The sequence below is a fragment of the Nicotiana tomentosiformis genome, chromosome 3 (genome assembly GCF_000390325.3).
Source record: "Nicotiana tomentosiformis chromosome 3, ASM39032v3, whole genome shotgun sequence".
NCBI lineage: Eukaryota > Viridiplantae > Streptophyta > Magnoliopsida > Solanales > Solanaceae > Nicotiana > Nicotiana tomentosiformis.
In genome coordinates, this window is record NC_090814.1 from 67,181,077 (window position 1) to 67,198,675 (window position 17,599).

The following is a 17,599-nucleotide window of genomic DNA, read 5'->3' on the forward strand; positions in this document are numbered from 1 at the left end:
ACAAAAGTTAAATTTCTGTCAACTCTTACCGCTTAAACTTCTAAAACAAGAATCCTTCTTTCAAATTGATCCCGAATCATCCGAAAACCGAACTCGACCACACATGCAAGTCATAACACATAATACGAAGCTACTCGAGACTTTAAGCCACTGAACGGTACGCTAATTCTCAAAACGACCAATCAGATCGTTACATCCGTTAACAAGATTATAAATAAAAATTCAAATACATTATTACATTGCATAACAAGCTAAAACACAATATTAACTTCAAGATTTTCTTCCACTTCAATTGTTTTTGTTGATTGTTGCTCTTCTTTAGCAAACCCAATATCACAATATTTGCTTGCCGAGAGAATTGAGGGTCATACCACTCGAAACGTTCACATGGACTTCCCATTTAGACTGTGTTGAATCAAAATAAACAAAATCAGAACTTAAGAAAAATCAAACAAAATACAACCCATTCGAAAATTTCAGAAACTAACCTACCCCATAGTACTTATAATCGAAGAATCTACGCCCGAGATTGTCATTCGACCATGAAATTTTCAATACTAGAGGACATCTCCCCCTCCGAGCTAATCTAACTCTACGAATCGCAATCCGAGACCGATATCAACCAAGTCAATTCCTAGTCAAACCTCTCAACCTTCAAAACTTCAACTTTTTCACTTTTCGCATAAATGTTTCAAATTATCCTACGGACCTCCAAATCCAATTCCGAACACACGCCTAAGTCCAAAATTACCATACAAAACTATTGGAATAATCAAAATGCCATTTCGGAGTCGTCTACACAAAAGTTAAATTTCTGTCAACTCTTACCGCTTAAACTTCTAAAACAAGAATCCTTCTTTCAAATTGATCCCGAATCATCCGAAAACCGAACTCGACCACACATGCAAGTCATAACACATAATACGAAGCTGCTCGAGACCTTAAGCCACTGAACGGTACGCTAATTCTCAAAACGACCAATCAGATCGTTACATCCGTTAACAAGATTATAAACAAAAATTCAAATACATTATTACATTGCATAACAAGCTAAAACACAATATTAACTTCAAGACTTTCTTCCACTTCAATTATTTTTGTTGATTGTTGCTCTTCTTTAGCAAACCCAATATCACAACATTTGCTTGCCGAGAGAATTGAGGGTCATACCACTCGAAACGTTCACATGGACTTCCCATTTAGACTGTGTTGAATCAAAATAAACAAAATCAGAACTTAAGAAAAATCAAACAAAATACAATCCATTCGAAAATTTCAGAAACTAACCTACCCCATAGTACTTACAATCGAAGAATCTACGCCCGAGATTGTCATTCGACCATGAAATTTTCAATACTAGAGGACATCTCCCCCCTCCCCCCCCCCCACATACACACAAAATAACTTCCGCTTCGAATCCATGAAGTGAGATTGGAAGAAGATTTAGAAAGTTAATGGCATAAAGAAGGAAAGGCACAACAAATGTTCTTTAACAGAGGAAGGGATGTAGAATATAATATATAGGAAAATAGAGAGAAATAGTCGTTGGAACAGTCGCATTTGGGTTAAAATTTCTGTTCCACATGCCGAACTGAGTTTGTATCTACTTCCTATGCCAGGTCGGCATAAAAAGAGATATTAAAAGATGAAAAATCAAGTGGGGGGAAGGGGGGGTATTTAGGACCTTGTATAATAAAAGGGGGAACTAAATAAAAGTCGTCAAGTGTCTGGGGTCCCTAATATTTCCCTCATTTTTATTTTGACACCTTAATTAAAGTTATTTCATACTCTCTCAATTTTAATCTGTTGAACCTTTTTAGAGTACGAGGGTTAAATTGATTACTTTTTGGTGTAATTCGAACATAGATTATCTAAAAATATTCGAAAGAAAATTCATATATTTAGGAACTACATAAAGAATATTATAAGTTACAAAAGTTAAAAATTTAAAATATTTAAAATTATTAATAGAAAATATGTCAAACCTGAAGAACACTATAAAAAAATCCACCGGCGGCAACCTCTTCCTCCTACAGCAAAAAACACCACTAAAGACCCCCCGCGGTTCATTATCCTCTCCTTTCTCTTTTAATCGTTTGGACACAAGTGATATATGTCGAACCAAACAACGCTAAGAACAACAAAAAGAAATAAAAAATAATAGCGTACACAGAATTTTTTGTAAACAGTGTCACATTTTAATAGGTAAACAAAGAAGTGAACAAATAAATAACTATTATAATGACATCATATTTAAAAAAATACAAAATTCAGAACATTACAATAACTCTCTACAACGAGTTTTTATTTTTTGAGATGTATCAATGATAATCTTATTAGAAATAGTAGTACTAAATATGTCTTTTTTTAAGAATGATTTGATTATATTTATTGTGACTAACAAATGCATTTTAGCTCAAGTGAATTCTGTTGCTTCTTAATTTTGTTGGAGGTTAGTGGTTCAAACCTCACTAATAAAAATAATATTTTAATAAATAAAGTCTCCCGAATGATAAAAACACAAATGTTCGCCAAACGGATTCGAAATCTTGACCTAGCAAGCCACTTGAAGCGCTTAACAAGCAGACCAACGAGCCTTTTTAGTACAAGGAGTGTCACCTGTATCAATTTATACGAATTAATTTGGTCTGTACAATTAATAAATAATCCTAATGCTAGAACCAACAAAACACCCGATTAAATGAATTAGAAGAATCTAACATAATACACTAAAATAAAAAGATAAAAACTCTGTATCAAGAATCAAGAAATTGTAACAAAGTAACAAAAAAGCGTGGAACATCAAAATGGAGGGTTAGATTGATGAGAAAATGGACCTAAGGACGTAGAGAAGGCGATTAAACTTTGTGTATGTGGTGGGTGGGAGGGAGGGGGATTATGTCAAATCAGTTTTCCTTTTTCCCTCAAAATTCTCTTTTTCATTTTCATAATTTTCTAGGCTCAAATGTCATGTGTCTGCTATTCGTTCGTCACTTCATTTTTTTGACCAACTATCGATGAAATATTCAATAGGTACATTTTAAATATATATTTTAGTTTTATGATCCCATCAATTTTTTCAACGCATGAGAGATTTTCTTAAAATTATAAAAATAGGATAGATTCTTATAACATGTTCATGGACAAAATCGCACTCGGCCACTTCCCGCCATGTCATCTCTTTCTCTCAAACCGCTATCCTTTTCTACCTACAACTCCCTTAACCCAAAACGGAACCTTCCACCGCACTGTAAATCACACTACCAAACGGAACGGGGCCACCAATTTGATGTCGGCGACACCTTCTTCCGCCGCGAGAGCGCCACCGCCCGTGACCTCGGTGTGCTCTCCGCAGCCCTCTACCGTAATACCGCCGGCAGCCTCCGTGTTCTCGACGCCATGTGCGGCTGTGGAATTCGTTCTCTTCGGTACTTAGCAGAAGCCGAGGCCGATTTCGTAGTGGCAAACGATGCAAATGTCGATTACAGGGAGGTTATTTTGGGAAATCTCTCCTCTGTTTCAAGTAGTTATAGATGGGAAGTTAATCATTTGCCTGCGACTAGGTTACTGGCTGAGTGTTACGTGCGAAAGGACTATTTTGACCTTATTGATGTGGATTCTTTTGGGAGCGGTTCCAGTTACTTACGAGTTGCTTTGGATGCTGTGAAATTGGGTGGCTTGTTATACATTACCTCCACTGATGGGCTTTCTTCTGGTGGTCATAGGCCTCAACAGTTAAGTTTCTGCTTAATGCTTTTTGTGCCCCTCTAACTGTTTGCTAATTACACATCTTATCCCTTAAATTTATGTTTCCTTTCTTAAAACTCCGAAAATGTAGAATAATGTCCCTTCTTGATAAATTTTGTGTCAAATGCTTACGGTAGGAATACAAGGAGTGATGTTAGAGCCTATGATTTGTTGATAAATCTTCATACCCCCAGGTTTAGTTACTCGGAGATATATTATATTATACATAATTATGCTACTTTTGGTATGAGAAAACATTTTTGCGGAAGATATTTTCCTTGATAGAACTATATTCTGTATCTGATAAAATTATTTAGACTCATAACTATCAAATTAAATAGAAACAAAATAAATAAAAGAGCTTCTAGGCTCAAAATGTAGTTACTAGTAGTACTATAGCTTTTTGTTTAAATTTACTGAATCCTGTGTTAGTGCTAGGATCATCATAAAACTCTTTCTTTCTTTGTAGGTCTTTAGCTGCCTATGGAGCATATGTTCAACCTTTGCCATACTGTAATGAGATAGGTCTCCGGATGCTTATAGGCGGGGCTGTTAGAGAGGCTTCAGTGCTTGGTTATCATGTTGTTCCACTTTTCTCTTACTACTCATATCATGGGCCTGTGTTTAGAGTGTTGCTACAAGTCAAGCGTGGAAAGTCTCCTTCTAGCAGGTTAAGCTTGGTTGTGAACTTTTTCAGGGGTATTTCATTAGTACTTGGTGACGATGCCCTTTCTTCTCATGACAGGTATTATAGTTTTATCAGCTATTGCAACCAATGTGGAAATTCTCAAGCATTTTCCTGGAATGAACTTGGTGAGATCAGCTGCCCTTGTAATACAAATGTATGGTTTCTACTTCATAGTATATCAATTTTGGTATATTTACAACTAGAACTATTTAGCCCGTAGTAATCAATTTCCAATTTATTTGACAATTGACATTGACATGCGCAATCTACTAACTTCCATTGCCAACCCCTGGTTGAAATTGTCATAAAATCATGCAAAAGGCTTTACTCCAGTCATGCCATTAAATGTATAATAACCATATGAATGAAATGGAGTTTGTTTCTGCATATGGTCGCAAAGGATGATCATCAGGCTCATGTCTAACCATTACACTTCTTTTCAGGTTTCACGTTCACTTATGGTTTCAGGACCTCTCTGGACTGGGCCTCTTCACAATGCTCACCATCTAACAGAAATGATGAGTTTGGCTGAGCAGTGGGGATGGCTTGGTGATGGCGAAGGAAAAAATCTAGAAAAACTATTGAAACTTATGATTGACGAGAGTGACCCCAAATTGCCAGTGGGATACCTCAATGCAGACGAGGTGTTTGCATAACAAATTTTCTTCATATATTATTTCCTGATTGATTAGGATAATATGCTTAAATGCTTGGAATCATCATCGGGTTGCAATTTTTGCATCACTTTAGTTATTGATTGTTTTTAGCATATTCTGAATTTTAATTTATTTGTTTTATCACTTTGCAGATAGCAAGTCGTGGTAAACTTGATTTGCCTCCCCTGAGTACGATAATGAACAGCCTGCACGAGGTATGTCATCACTCTAGGTTTTCATGGAGGGCTTAGTGTTCTTTTTCTTGGATCGAAATTTACTTTTCCATTTTGAGCTCTAAATATAACGGCTTCATTGTTCCACAACGGTTAGCTCCTTTGTTGATACTGAAGGTTTATAGAAAGGTAGTCTCAGAGGCGTATTTAGCCTTATGCACCGGATTCATCTGAACCTAATACTTTTGACGCGGAGTATAATTTATGTGTAAAAATTTATTAAAATTGAAACAAATAGTCGATATGAACCCATAACTTTAAAATATAATAGGTTGAATGCTAAAAACTTAGAGATTGAGCCCATAGAGTTTAAATCCCGGATCCGCCTCTGGGTAGTCTGGCACACTTGACCTTGTAAACTGTAATAGGTGTTAGCCATTAAAAATGTAAAAAGAAATGAGAAAGAAAGAGTCATTTATGTAGGTACTGAAATATTTGACCAGAGGACTAGCTATGGCCTTCCTCACCTAAAAGTTTCCCTCTTATGTTTGATTTCCAGACCAGAACTGTTTCCCCAGTCCAAAACAAATTGAACAAAACAGTGTCTACGCTAGCAGCTGGCCCACTGGCAGAAAAGCGACGTACTTGATAAACGCATCTAGTAGCAAATAAAAGTAGTAAGTCAATATTAATTTTTTAGTAACTTTTACATGTATGAAAGCCTCTTAAAATGATTCGGTGCTTTGCTGATTTGTTTTCTGAAAAAACAAATCCAAACCAATTCTCTCAAAGTTAAACAAAAAAGCAGCTTGTTTCCTAACTCAACCACCAGCTAAGTTTCATGAAACTGTAAACTTGGTATACATACTTTCATAAGCAAGTATTTTCTTTAATATTTGATGGGCAAAAATCATTCTGAGGCTGCTTTAAACTTCAAACTGTCCCGAAGTTGACTTTCCTAGCTTCACATGTCATTGTCCGGACTAATAGTTTGTTATATTCACTAAGTAAATTTCATTTCCATCAACTAAGTTGGGTCTAGATATCAAAATTCATGTAAAATACAACACTAGACAAAAATAGTTTCTGTATTTATATGCAATTTTCAGTAATAATGTCTTATGAAGCATGATTAGAACTCAGGGACAATTTACTATTGGGGTTTAATTATTTTAATGTAATCTAGGCAGGTAACGAACTTAAATTGTCATTTGCTTACTTGAGTATCTGCCACAAAGAATATATAATGCTTGCGCATGTTACTTTGAGAATCTACAAACCCTTTCAATTAATTTATGAACCTTTTCAATTAAATTCAAATAAATAAAAATCAAAACATTAAATTGAAGCTATGTTAAGTTTGAAATTCTTAATGTGCAGATGACATTTAAGTCATGGTAATGAAGCATCTCAAGTACAAGAAACATTTTTTTTAAGAGTTTTTCTCTTTATAATAAACTGACCTATAATTTGGGATACTTTTGTTGCCCATTTTAAAATGGTTAAACAAATATATGCTATTTGTATTCTTTTTTAAGACAGTAAACCATCTTATACATATGAACTTATCACAGTTTATTCATTGTATCTCAATATGCTAATAGTATTTTTAATATAATGCTGTAAGCCAGTTATACATACGAAAATGTCAAAATCAAATATCATTAACATTAGAAAAGTCAATGTTAAATTAAATCTGGGTGGACTTTTATATTTAAACTCAATGTTTTAATAGAAATTGATCTTTAATTATCCCCCATTCATTTCGGATCCAACTTTTACTTATATATATAATAATAAAATTGATCTTTAATTAAGTAAAATAGGCATGATGGACGATGGTCTTAATGCAAATTTCTAGGGGTCAACTGCTATATAAACATCTAGGTGGAGTGATGAGTTGTGCAGGACGTCTTTTATTCAGACGTCGGGGCAAAGGTGATTTTTCCCATAAATAAATGGTGTTTGCATGGATTCCTTCCCTAGGCTGATTTTATGCCAATATCCTGTTCTGCTCATCCCTCAGGTGACCTTATGCAAATACCCTGTTCTACTCCCAAGTCTTTGTGAATAAACACCTATCTACTCTTGTTTTCTTATCGGTTCATTTGGTGGGAGTTTGAATACATATTCTATATACTCAAAACATTCCTGATGGAGCAATTTCATGTCATTCTGCTGCCGCCTCAGTGAATAAGGATAATTTCCTTGCTCTCTGCCCCCTAGATTTACTTGTTGCCACTGTTAGACATGAGTTTAGCATCATTATTTTGGAGCGTTTAATTACAGGAAGGCTATGCTGTTAGCAGATCACATATTGCCTCAAATGCGATTAAAACAGACTGTCCGATGGTTGAATGTGTTAGAATCGTGAAGCAACTCCAACAGCCTGCTGAAGTGGGTTCATGCCATTAAAGTTCATGGATGCTGCAGTACGTGTCAAAAGAGTTGTCAATACTGTTGTAAAAGGCTTTAAATCAGTTTTCCAAAATGAAGAACCACACAAAACTCAGTAGTTGCTATCACAAAAATTTGCAAGCATTTGTTTCCTATGAAGAGCAATACAGATAGCTTGGAGGTTGCTGATCCTACCACAGTTTTGGTTTAACTAGGCAGAGCTTTGCTAAATCATAGTTTATAGGATGCTTATGCTTTTGCCGCTGGGGGGAAGAGGGCTGGTATATAGAGAAATATGTGGATGATTCATATTAGCCGCTAGTTTGTAATTGCGATGTATTGTTTCTTGTTGATCAGAGCAATGACTGCCTGCAGATCCGTTACCCTAATAACCTAGCCGGCATCATCCTTAAGTGATGATGATAAGATCATTAATGTGCTCCACAATATCATCTCCAGGTTATTCTTAGTTTTCTTGGAGTTATCTAATGCTGACGGAAGTTGAATCAAAGGCCTGTTACACTGATTTTCTTGACCCAGAAGAACATGGACATCGTGGATGGTATTCACTGCCCCTTGTGATGAAGGATCAAGATTGCTACCTAAAGGAGAAAAAAATTGAATTGCGTTGGAAACACTAGATGTGGAAATTTTACAGCAGATTTAGGACTTATCAATTCTAACATCCCCAATCACAATAGTAAATTGTTCAGTTTCACTTTCATTTTCACGACTGGTTCTTCAGCTATACATATGCCAACTCCTGCTTTCCTAAACATAGCCGAGGGTCATGTAAGTTTGTAATTTTTCTACATAACCACCAACATAGATTAGTTTACACCCCGTGTACCACACCTAAGAAAATAACTTCAATAATACCCCTGTCCAAGATTGCAAGGATCGACTTGCTTAGTATAGAATGCTTTAATTAACATGATCACCTCGGAATCTAAAGGCTGCAGTTAATATTGATCGTGGTAAAAGTAGCACATTAAATTTCTGGATTTTGACACAAGAAAAGCCGCTTAATGCAGGAGCTTTTTCAACCCAGAAGCCAAAATCTATAGGTTGAGGAAAAATTGGACTTGTTCAAGTAATACATTAAATCCATCTGAATACACAGGGCTGCTAAGACAGATGCTCTGTAAACCCAGCTAGCGAAGTGATACTATTTGGATAAACTGATATCCAAAGAGTTGGGCTCAAAAATAGAGTAGTTTTATTTAGGCTCCATACATCAAGTACATAAACCTTTTCCAGAAATACATCAAGTACATCAATCTGCGACTACACACACAAGAAAAATTGGACACCTGCTAATGTCACTCAGCCTTATTTCCCATCAAAAAATTATACAGACATGTCCTCAAAACAGCGTCAAATATCCCTGTTCAAGGACATTCTTTCTCATAAACTTCATTTGCATATTTCCAGTTCATAACTTTCCATATGTTCTTCAGGTAATCAGGTCTTACATTTTTGTACTGTATCACAAAAGGCAAAGGCAAGCTATTAGTTAAATTCAATAACAAGAATGATTGAATTTGAATAAAAGTCCAAACGACATAAAAAATATGGCTTTCAAAAACATCTATTTCCATAAAGATTCAATACATTCATGCAGTATACAAAGATCAAGAGCATCCAAGAGAAAGGAGAAAATCTTACTTGGAACAAGTAGCAATGTCAACCATGATTCAGAATAAAAACATTGGTAGTAGCATGGATAGCTTCATAGAATTATGGATATATCATGTTTAGGGTATTAAAGCACTGTAAAAGAATAATAAAATTACCTGCAAGTAGTATGCATGTTCCCAAACGTCTATTCCCAAAAGAGGAACCAAATTTGCTCCTTTAGAAACCAAAGGGTCCTGGCAAGAAAAAATGATCCCTATCATAAGCAACCTGATTGATAGGCAACCTGACAAGCAACAATTACTGAAATATTTGCCAACTTTCTTATGCAATCCTAACATATAGAGGATTGACAAAAGAAAGACCTATCTACACAGGCCATTTAAGCGCTGTATGTTGCGAATTGCAGAATGCTGACAGACCAAGGAAGGGGGAGAATGCAAAATAATCCTAAAGGACAAGTCAAAGAAGTTCATTAAACTAATAGGAATACTCAGCTGGTGCAAAGACGTGTATTTAACATTAAAAAGTTCGTCTCTTGACTAGGGAAGCAGATAATAATGAAAGGTCAGGTTATTTACGCTGCAGTTTTTAAGACCCTCTTGTTGATCAAGAAATTAGCAGTCTTATGCCTTTTCTTTTCACTATTTCTTGGATAATAACCTCTGAGTTAAGGAAACAAAGTGGAGGAATCAACTTCACTTGTTGAAGATGACGCTCATCAATTTATTAATTTAGCATAAATAAAAATGCATAAATCACCTGATTTGCAGTGGTTTCAATCACCAGGCGCTTAAGCTCTTTGTCCACACCAAGCCACTGCAAACGTAAACGCAGGCAAGAGAAGAAATACAAGGTGCAATCAAAAGCATGATTCTCAGAGACCTAAGCTGACCAACAAAGTTCCAAGAAAAGGAAGTGAGACCTACCACCCAGCCAGAGCCCTGTAAAGCAGCACCTTCTGCATTCATCTTTTGAACTAAAGCTTCCAGGGAGCCAAAGTTAGTGTCGATAGCCCAACCAAGAGAACCCTTTGGAGGCTCTCCACCACCCTCCTGCAATATGATTTAGCAGTTATGTCATTTCCCTTCAAAGTAGAACAATAATATAACTGAGGAAGCAAGCTTACGCGGACAGGGGCAAGATTCTTCCAGAAAATCGAGTGGTTAATATGACCTGCGTGAAAAGTCAAAAGAAAACCATCAGCTAGGATAAAAGAGTGATGATTTATGAAATCATCGCATACACACATGAATGGGCTTCGCCAAAGCACAAATGTAAATCAAAATGCATGTTGCAACAGAGAGCGCAGAAATGAGATGAGGAAAACACCAACATACTTCCAGGCTGAACAACAGCTTAATTAACTCGAGGCAATCCAATGTTTTTCTTCTGGACCATCATAATTCCCCTCAAACATCTATAACTCACTACCTTTACTAAATATTTACCAATTTCTCATTTTTTGCAGCAAAAAAGGCCATTTCGGCATTCAATTAACATCATTTCCACAATTAGAATTAATATTTGTAATATAATCAGCCATCGGCAATGATAATTTCATTCAAACTGACATCAAGTGTCAAAAGCTCTAATCTCTTCTCATCGAACTGCTACAACTACTTCCTCCTAGCATAATTCAATATCACTAAAACAACCACCTAATTTCTTTAATTCTTTTTAATCCTATGAAGATTAATCTCATACTCCAGTTCAATTCAAATCCAATTTTATCTCGAACAAATTCAAAAATACAACCAATCAGTTAAATTCGACAAACAATGAATTATTCAGTAGATAAATAATGAAACAGAGAGAGGAATTGACCTCCGCCGTTGAATTTGATAGCGCTATGCAATTTGGCGACGGTAGGAGCATCTCCTTTGGAAATGGCATCATGTAGCTGTTCAAGGGCTTTATTGTAATTGGTGACGTAAGTCTGATGATGCTTTTGGTGGTGGAGCTGCATTATGTCACCGCTAATTGCCGGCTCCAGTGCTCCATAATCGTAGGGGAGATCGGGGAGCGAAAAGGTCTGCAAGCCGCGGAGTTGCGGGCGGAACCCTAGCCCTGTTGCTAAGGTCCGTCTGCTCACTAGGGTTCGTAGAGCCATTTTTCAGATATTCCAAAATGCTTTCTACTTTTTAACTCTATGGTGCTTTTTTATAGTTACAGGTAATGCCCGAAGAGGTCAGATTAACTCATCGGTCTCACCACACCTGTCATCTTGTTTCTCTTTCTTATTAATTTCTTTTCTGTTTAATGATTCGATATTCAAGTACACTAGTTTTACTAATTTGAATTCGCCAAACGTTACATTTACTTAGGAAAAGTATTGTAATAACTGTTAGAGGTTTTGTTTTAACGATGAAATAGTCTTAAAATGAGGGTGAATGGAAAATGGAGGGAAAATAAAATTTTTGAGTAAAATTTTAAGTTTTCTCCTCTTGACAATGAGACATTGTCTCATATTGGAAGAGGAAAAGATTTTTGGTGGGTATATATATAATTGCTCTTCTTGTAGCTCTTAAAGAGTTAAGAAGAAAGCAAGTCTCGCGCCGTCGTCGTCGCTCGCTCGGCTTCGGCTACGGCGTAGGCTACGGCTACGGCTACGGATTCGGTCAAATGATTGATTGATTAATTTTTTGCACCAAATTTATTTGTTAATAGTAAATATTAACGTAAGATTATCCGCATTTGTAACGGATATTTTTCAATCCGTGTATTGACCACCAGCTGCAATAGCAGCCGCCTAATGCTCTTCCCACCATGGCCAAGTGCTTGCTCCACAAACAAGCTAGTGCATACTCCACCATGGAGGATGGAGGGTCGTTCATCTTCAAAGCTGGCTACTATATATATGTACAGCAACTGTTGAAGAAAGACACCACACAAAAACGAAACACAACACCAAACGAAATACACCTCAACTTTGGTTATACATTGCACTCCTTCCTCTCAGCATTTCCATACGATTTTCTGAGTTTCTACTCCTTTGTTCTGCATTGTTTTAACTTCAAATAAAGCAACTGTAAGTGTGATTTGCTACCGAACTTTGTGTTCGCTGAAACACTGGGGTTTGAAGTACCGCTACACCAGTGTGTGATTCGTTCTATCCTGGGAGAAAATAATCCATTACCTTGGGTACTAGGAGGGGATTAAATTCCTTAAGGAAACACTGTGAATTCAGTGGGCTCGAATTAATTACTGTTTCATTACGATAACTTATATTTTGCAGAATTATTATTTATAAATACAGCAATATTGGCGGGACTAACAATAACTCGAATCTCAAACCTCTAATTATATAATAAAGTCATTACGCTATTCATTACAAGAGTTAAAGATATTCTAGTATTATACGAACCTTTGAATTTTAAGTTAAGTTGCATATGATTGTAATCACTCTCACGAGAATGAGGAGTCTAAACTCTAAAGGGATAATAGTATCGTCAACTAATTAAGAGGTTTGGTTAAATGGTTTGAATACTTCTACCTTTAATTAAAAATTTCAAAGTTAAGCCGTGAGAACTAAAATCTCTTAGGCTAAGGAGAGCTTTACTTTGTTACATGACTTATTCTATACGAATACGCATTAGTCAGGTAATAAATGTAATTTTCTAACACACACCGAGAAAGAAGACAATAAAAATAAAATCAACACTTATTGTGTGGATGAATATTTTTTTTTTGGTTTTCCATTCGGCGGTCGGTATCAGTATTGGAGTCCGATCATAGGCGGAGCTAGCCCTTCGCTTACGGGTTCGGTCGAACCCAACAGCTTTTGTTCAGGCTCTGTATTTATCTTGTAAAATTCATGAATTATGTACAAATTATTATTTTAGAACCCAGTAATTCAAAAAAACTAGAATCTGAATCACAAGTTTCAAATCCTAGCTTCGCCTCTTAGCCCGACTATATCCGGATTCGCGCTGCATAGGGCCCAATTCGGGGGAAAAGGCTTCGTACCAAGAATTTTTACATACCCAAGGCTCGAATCTGAAACCTCTGATTAAGAGAAAATCAGCCTCACTAGTACTATTGAAGTAAAAGTCTTGATGAGCAGTGAATTTTGGATATGAATACCTAAAGCAACAAAAAATGGGATAATAGTGTTTAAAGAGCTAGTTTTTTTTCCTTGTGAAAGTTCACGGAGATGTAAAAACCACTAAATTTCGTTTGCTAAATAAACAAAGTAATTAGGTTATTTTAACCCAAAAAAAAAAAGAAGGAAAAATAATGAGACTTTTGGGAAGGAGAAGACAAATGGAAACCAGGGAGGACGAGTATGAAAATGAAAGTGAAAATCTAGGGGCTACAATCTCACTTTAAAGTGGGAGCACCATGTTTCAACTCTCTTTTTGTCCAGTGGGTCGCTAATGAGTAATGATAGTAAACCAAGAGATTTACGTAATGTCTAATACCGTCGACTTGGCAATTAGACTCGATTTGTTTGGAAAAATTAATTAATTATCCCAATTTAAATGCTCTTAAACAAGCACATGAAAACCTATTATTCTTTGAGGTGTCAAGTGATATTAGATATAGTATACTATAGCAACATTACGACTTCATTTTTCCTATCATCCAACATTTGTTTCAAACATGTTCGACTAACAATATGAAAATTGTTTTTCTTGTTGAATCTAAAAGATTATCATTTTTAATTTCTGAAGTGGTTACGTATAAATTTCTTTTTTTGAGTTTTTGAAACTCGAAGCTCAACCATACTAATGCTTTTGTAATTTTGTTTTGAATATTGGAAAATTGCATGTACTTATTTTGTCAAGAGATCATCTCCCTTCATATCTTAAATATCAAAGAAATCTCCATCGGTTCAACATTTGTTCAATTAATACACTATTTATTAATTAACTTAAGGCTATCCTACAAGCTTAAATCAAATTAATTGTGCCACCGAGGATGGCAAAACCGCACCCTATCCTCTATAATACTAGTGTTTACTCTGTGGTCCATTTTGCAAATGGGTTTTGTTTAGAAAGAGTAGTTTAAAGAGTGTACAATGACGTAAAACCAAGTCTTTTTCTTTGATTCTACTCTCTTCTCTTTATTTTTCTATTTACCACTTTAATTCTTATGGTGTCCATTAGTCCTTCACTTTCTTATGTACATATATTTGAAACCTTTTTTTCCCTCATCTATACTATATTAAAAGCACGAATACCCTTAGCGAATTATCGTTCTCCTTTTATACCCTTTAAAAAATAATATTACACTAGACAAAATAATCATTTAATTATTTTTTTAATTTTTAGGATTTTGAAATCAACTAAAGTTCTACTTATTATACCTTTCCTTCTTTGGGCTAGGTAAAAAGTCCTAATACCTCAGCCAACATGTAACTAACGTGTATATTTTATCATCCAAAGCAAAGCTAAACTTCAATTGATAGATATCCTTCAAGAAATTTAAAAGCAAAAAAAGAATTAAAAAAAGGGCTTTGAATTGGATATTACATTACTTAATTTAATTTAAAAAATATAAAATCATGAAGGCCCTTAACGAAATAATACTTACCTTTTATATCTTTTAAAAATAAATTTCACACTGGACAGAATAATCATTTAATTATTTTTCTAATAATAAGAGTTTAAAATTAGCTAAATTTTGACATTATTTTTCTAATATTTAGGAATTTGAAATCAATTAAAATTTTACATAAATAAATATTTCCTTAGTTGAACTTCTATATAATGAGTCCTACATGAAAGCTATAACATGACATGTCAAAACAATTTCCTTTTATGGGAAAAAAGATTTAAGGTTTCGTTTATCCTAATTTTGAAAGAAAATATTCAAATTCAACTAATTTATTCTACTCACTATTACAAAAGTATGAGGAAAAAACAGGAAGACTAACAATTAATATTGTAATTACAATTAGTGTTAAGTAAATGCATTTTTTATTAGGATATTGAGCATGAAAACCTAACAAAGCTAACGAATATAATGCTAATGAATTAGCATTTTCTAATTCCTTATGCTATTCAACGAGAATACACATCATACTTACTTTTGAAATTCTAATCCCTATCTAAGTTTTAGTTTTTTAGATATCTCTTTTTTATAATTTCTGAAAAGTACACGATTACTTTAAAACAAATTACTGAAAATATATTTAAGAATACAAAAAATAAAGAGCGAATGAAAAGTGGTTGACAAGAGTTAATGACGTTGATATTTCTCCCAAAAATAAATATACATATAAAGATCCAAAAGTACCAACATTTTACCCTTTCAGAATACAATTCTTGTTGGATAAAATTATAATTAAAGTTAAATATACTAAAAATACGAATGAACTAATATATAAATAACTTGAATGAAAAAAATAAACTATTTTCTTTAATATTGAGAACAAATAATTAATTTGAATTAACTAAATAATAGAAGAGTTTAAATTTAATTATTTTTTAAATTCATCATGTAAGTAAAGTTATTTTTCAGGCTGACAAAACTCTTAGGATACATTAATTTGTCTACATAAGAAGAGTATTGGTGGTGACAAAAATTAAAATAAACAGAGCAAAATTAGTGTGTAGTATAGTATTAAAAGTCAAATTGGTAAAACCACAAACATGAAGTGATAAGGATAAAACTGTAGAAGGAAATATATATTCTATATGAGTTGTATTATTATTATTATTATTATTATTATTATTATTATTATTATTATTATTATTATTATTATTACTACTATTTGTATTTGTTCCAACAAACGACAACGCCCTATATTTGTATATGTTAAGTCATTTGTTGTAAAATATTAGATCAACATTAGTCATTTTTATACTTTATATTGTTACTTATTAATTTTTGTCTATGAGCTATAAGGCAAACCTCTTCTTTCCAAAAGACCAAAAAATTAAATTTTTAATTTGTTTTATTTACTTGTTGATAAATGTAGTTTTTATAATATTTGTTTGTTTTAATATTAAGTCATAAAAATAAAAATAATTTTCATAAAATATTCATGCAGAAGTCCTCATAAATCACAATAAAGTATATAAGAATTATAAGATTTTTTTTTGGCGGGATTCATTTTCTTATTGAGCTAACTAAATTAGATCAACATTCATATTTCTTAGAACTTATACTTTCTTCTTTAATATTTATTTTATAAGTCAAACACAAAGTTTAATATTTAATGACGCGAGGTACACGTGCAATGCATGTACACAAAGACCAAAGACCAGTACTAATAATGTTACATGACTTACATTTTTGTAAAATATATTTGCAGCTAGCGATACAAAAGAGATGGTAAATACCCCAGCCCCAGGAATTCTTCAGTTCTGTAGTGACATCACGCACAAACTATGTTCTTTCTTAAAAAATTAATATCAAGAAAGGGAAAGCAAAAATAAAATAAAAATAACTTGTGTCATCTACTATAACTGATCACAGTTCAAGGATTCTCCTTCTTGTGTCGCGGCATAAAGGAAACGTTTCTCAAAGAAAATGATTTCCTGGGGGCGGAAAAGGTTTTTCTTTTTTTGAAAAATAATTTAGTGTTTGGTTGTTGAATGTAAAAACATTTTAAAAAATAGATATTAAAGATTAATATTAGTGTCAACAATTAGTAGATAGTCTTGCATTCAAAATTTGATGTATATTTTTAGTGGTAGAGATCGATAATAGTGTCTAAATATTTGATTAGAGTAAGTAATATGAAGTAGTAGCTAAGAGAACGGTAAAGTAATTTTTTTTTTTTTGCCTTTGATGGTGTATACGGGTGAAATCGATCTCATGGTGTATCCTAGCCTCCGACAAAATAAATCGGGCTCGAGATATGGTAATAAGGGACCGAAATCGAGCCAAAGTCCCACCGGGCTAGAACCCGGGGGCATGACGACTGCCTTCGAGAATATCGAGGTCATGATCCCAGAATCGCTCCTAGCCTCGAACGACTTCGAAGAATGTTGTCAGACAATCCAGCATAGCCAACAGAAGACCGAAATATCCGTGGCCGGCCAAGTGTTATGGCGGGAATCTCGGCATGTATCGATAAGGAACTAGCAATCAACGAATTTTACATTTTATAGAGTTGTACCTAAAATATGACTCCCCTACTATATAAAGGGGGTCTAATCATTCATTTGACACATTGTAACACGCACTCAAAAGCAATTATATTATTATATTCTTTGTCTCCAACTCTTGTTCTTTTATACCGATCTTGGTGAGCTCCGTTCGAGAGGGACTATTTCATTGAGGTTGAAACTATCCAACTCGTGTGGTTTCAATTTATTTTGTCTTTGTTTATTCAATAGCAATTC

General features: G+C 34.3%; 2 protein-coding genes across 6 annotated transcripts; one reads left to right on the forward strand and one right to left on the reverse strand.

The window, feature by feature from the left end:
* Window positions 1-3,072: 3,072 nt before the first annotated feature.
* Window positions 3,073-8,385, forward strand: LOC104090994 (tRNA (guanine(26)-N(2))-dimethyltransferase). Of its 5 annotated transcripts, none has more exons than XM_070197070.1 (6): window positions 3,073-3,734; window positions 4,217-4,417; window positions 4,493-4,589; window positions 4,879-5,079; window positions 5,244-5,306; window positions 5,824-5,999. In XM_070197070.1, exons 1-6 carry the CDS (start codon window positions 3,172-3,174, stop codon window positions 5,911-5,913), a joined length of 1,215 nt encoding a protein of 404 aa, XP_070053171.1. In that variant the 5' UTR covers window positions 3,073-3,171; the 3' UTR covers window positions 5,914-5,999. The 5 variants fall into 5 exon arrangements, with proteins under 5 accessions (XP_070053171.1, XP_033510633.1, XP_033510634.1 ...); XM_033654743.2 differs by lacking the exon at window positions 5,824-5,999 and adding an exon at window positions 8,121-8,385 and having other exon boundaries at window positions 3,074-3,734; XM_033654745.2 differs by lacking the exon at window positions 5,824-5,999 and adding an exon at window positions 7,126-7,305 and having other exon boundaries at window positions 3,075-3,734.
* Window positions 8,386-8,857: 472 nt separating this feature from the next.
* Window positions 8,858-11,523, reverse strand: LOC104090993 (superoxide dismutase [Mn], mitochondrial). The gene is made up of 6 exons (XM_009596226.4): window positions 11,127-11,523; window positions 10,429-10,475; window positions 10,229-10,354; window positions 10,062-10,118; window positions 9,458-9,535; window positions 8,858-9,145 (listed from the first exon to the last, which is right to left on the reverse strand). The coding sequence occupies exons 1-6, from the start codon at window positions 11,410-11,412 to the stop codon at window positions 9,053-9,055; spliced, it is 687 nt and encodes a 228-aa protein (XP_009594521.1). The 5' UTR covers window positions 11,413-11,523; the 3' UTR covers window positions 8,858-9,052.
* Window positions 11,524-17,599: the final 6,076 nt, after the last annotated feature.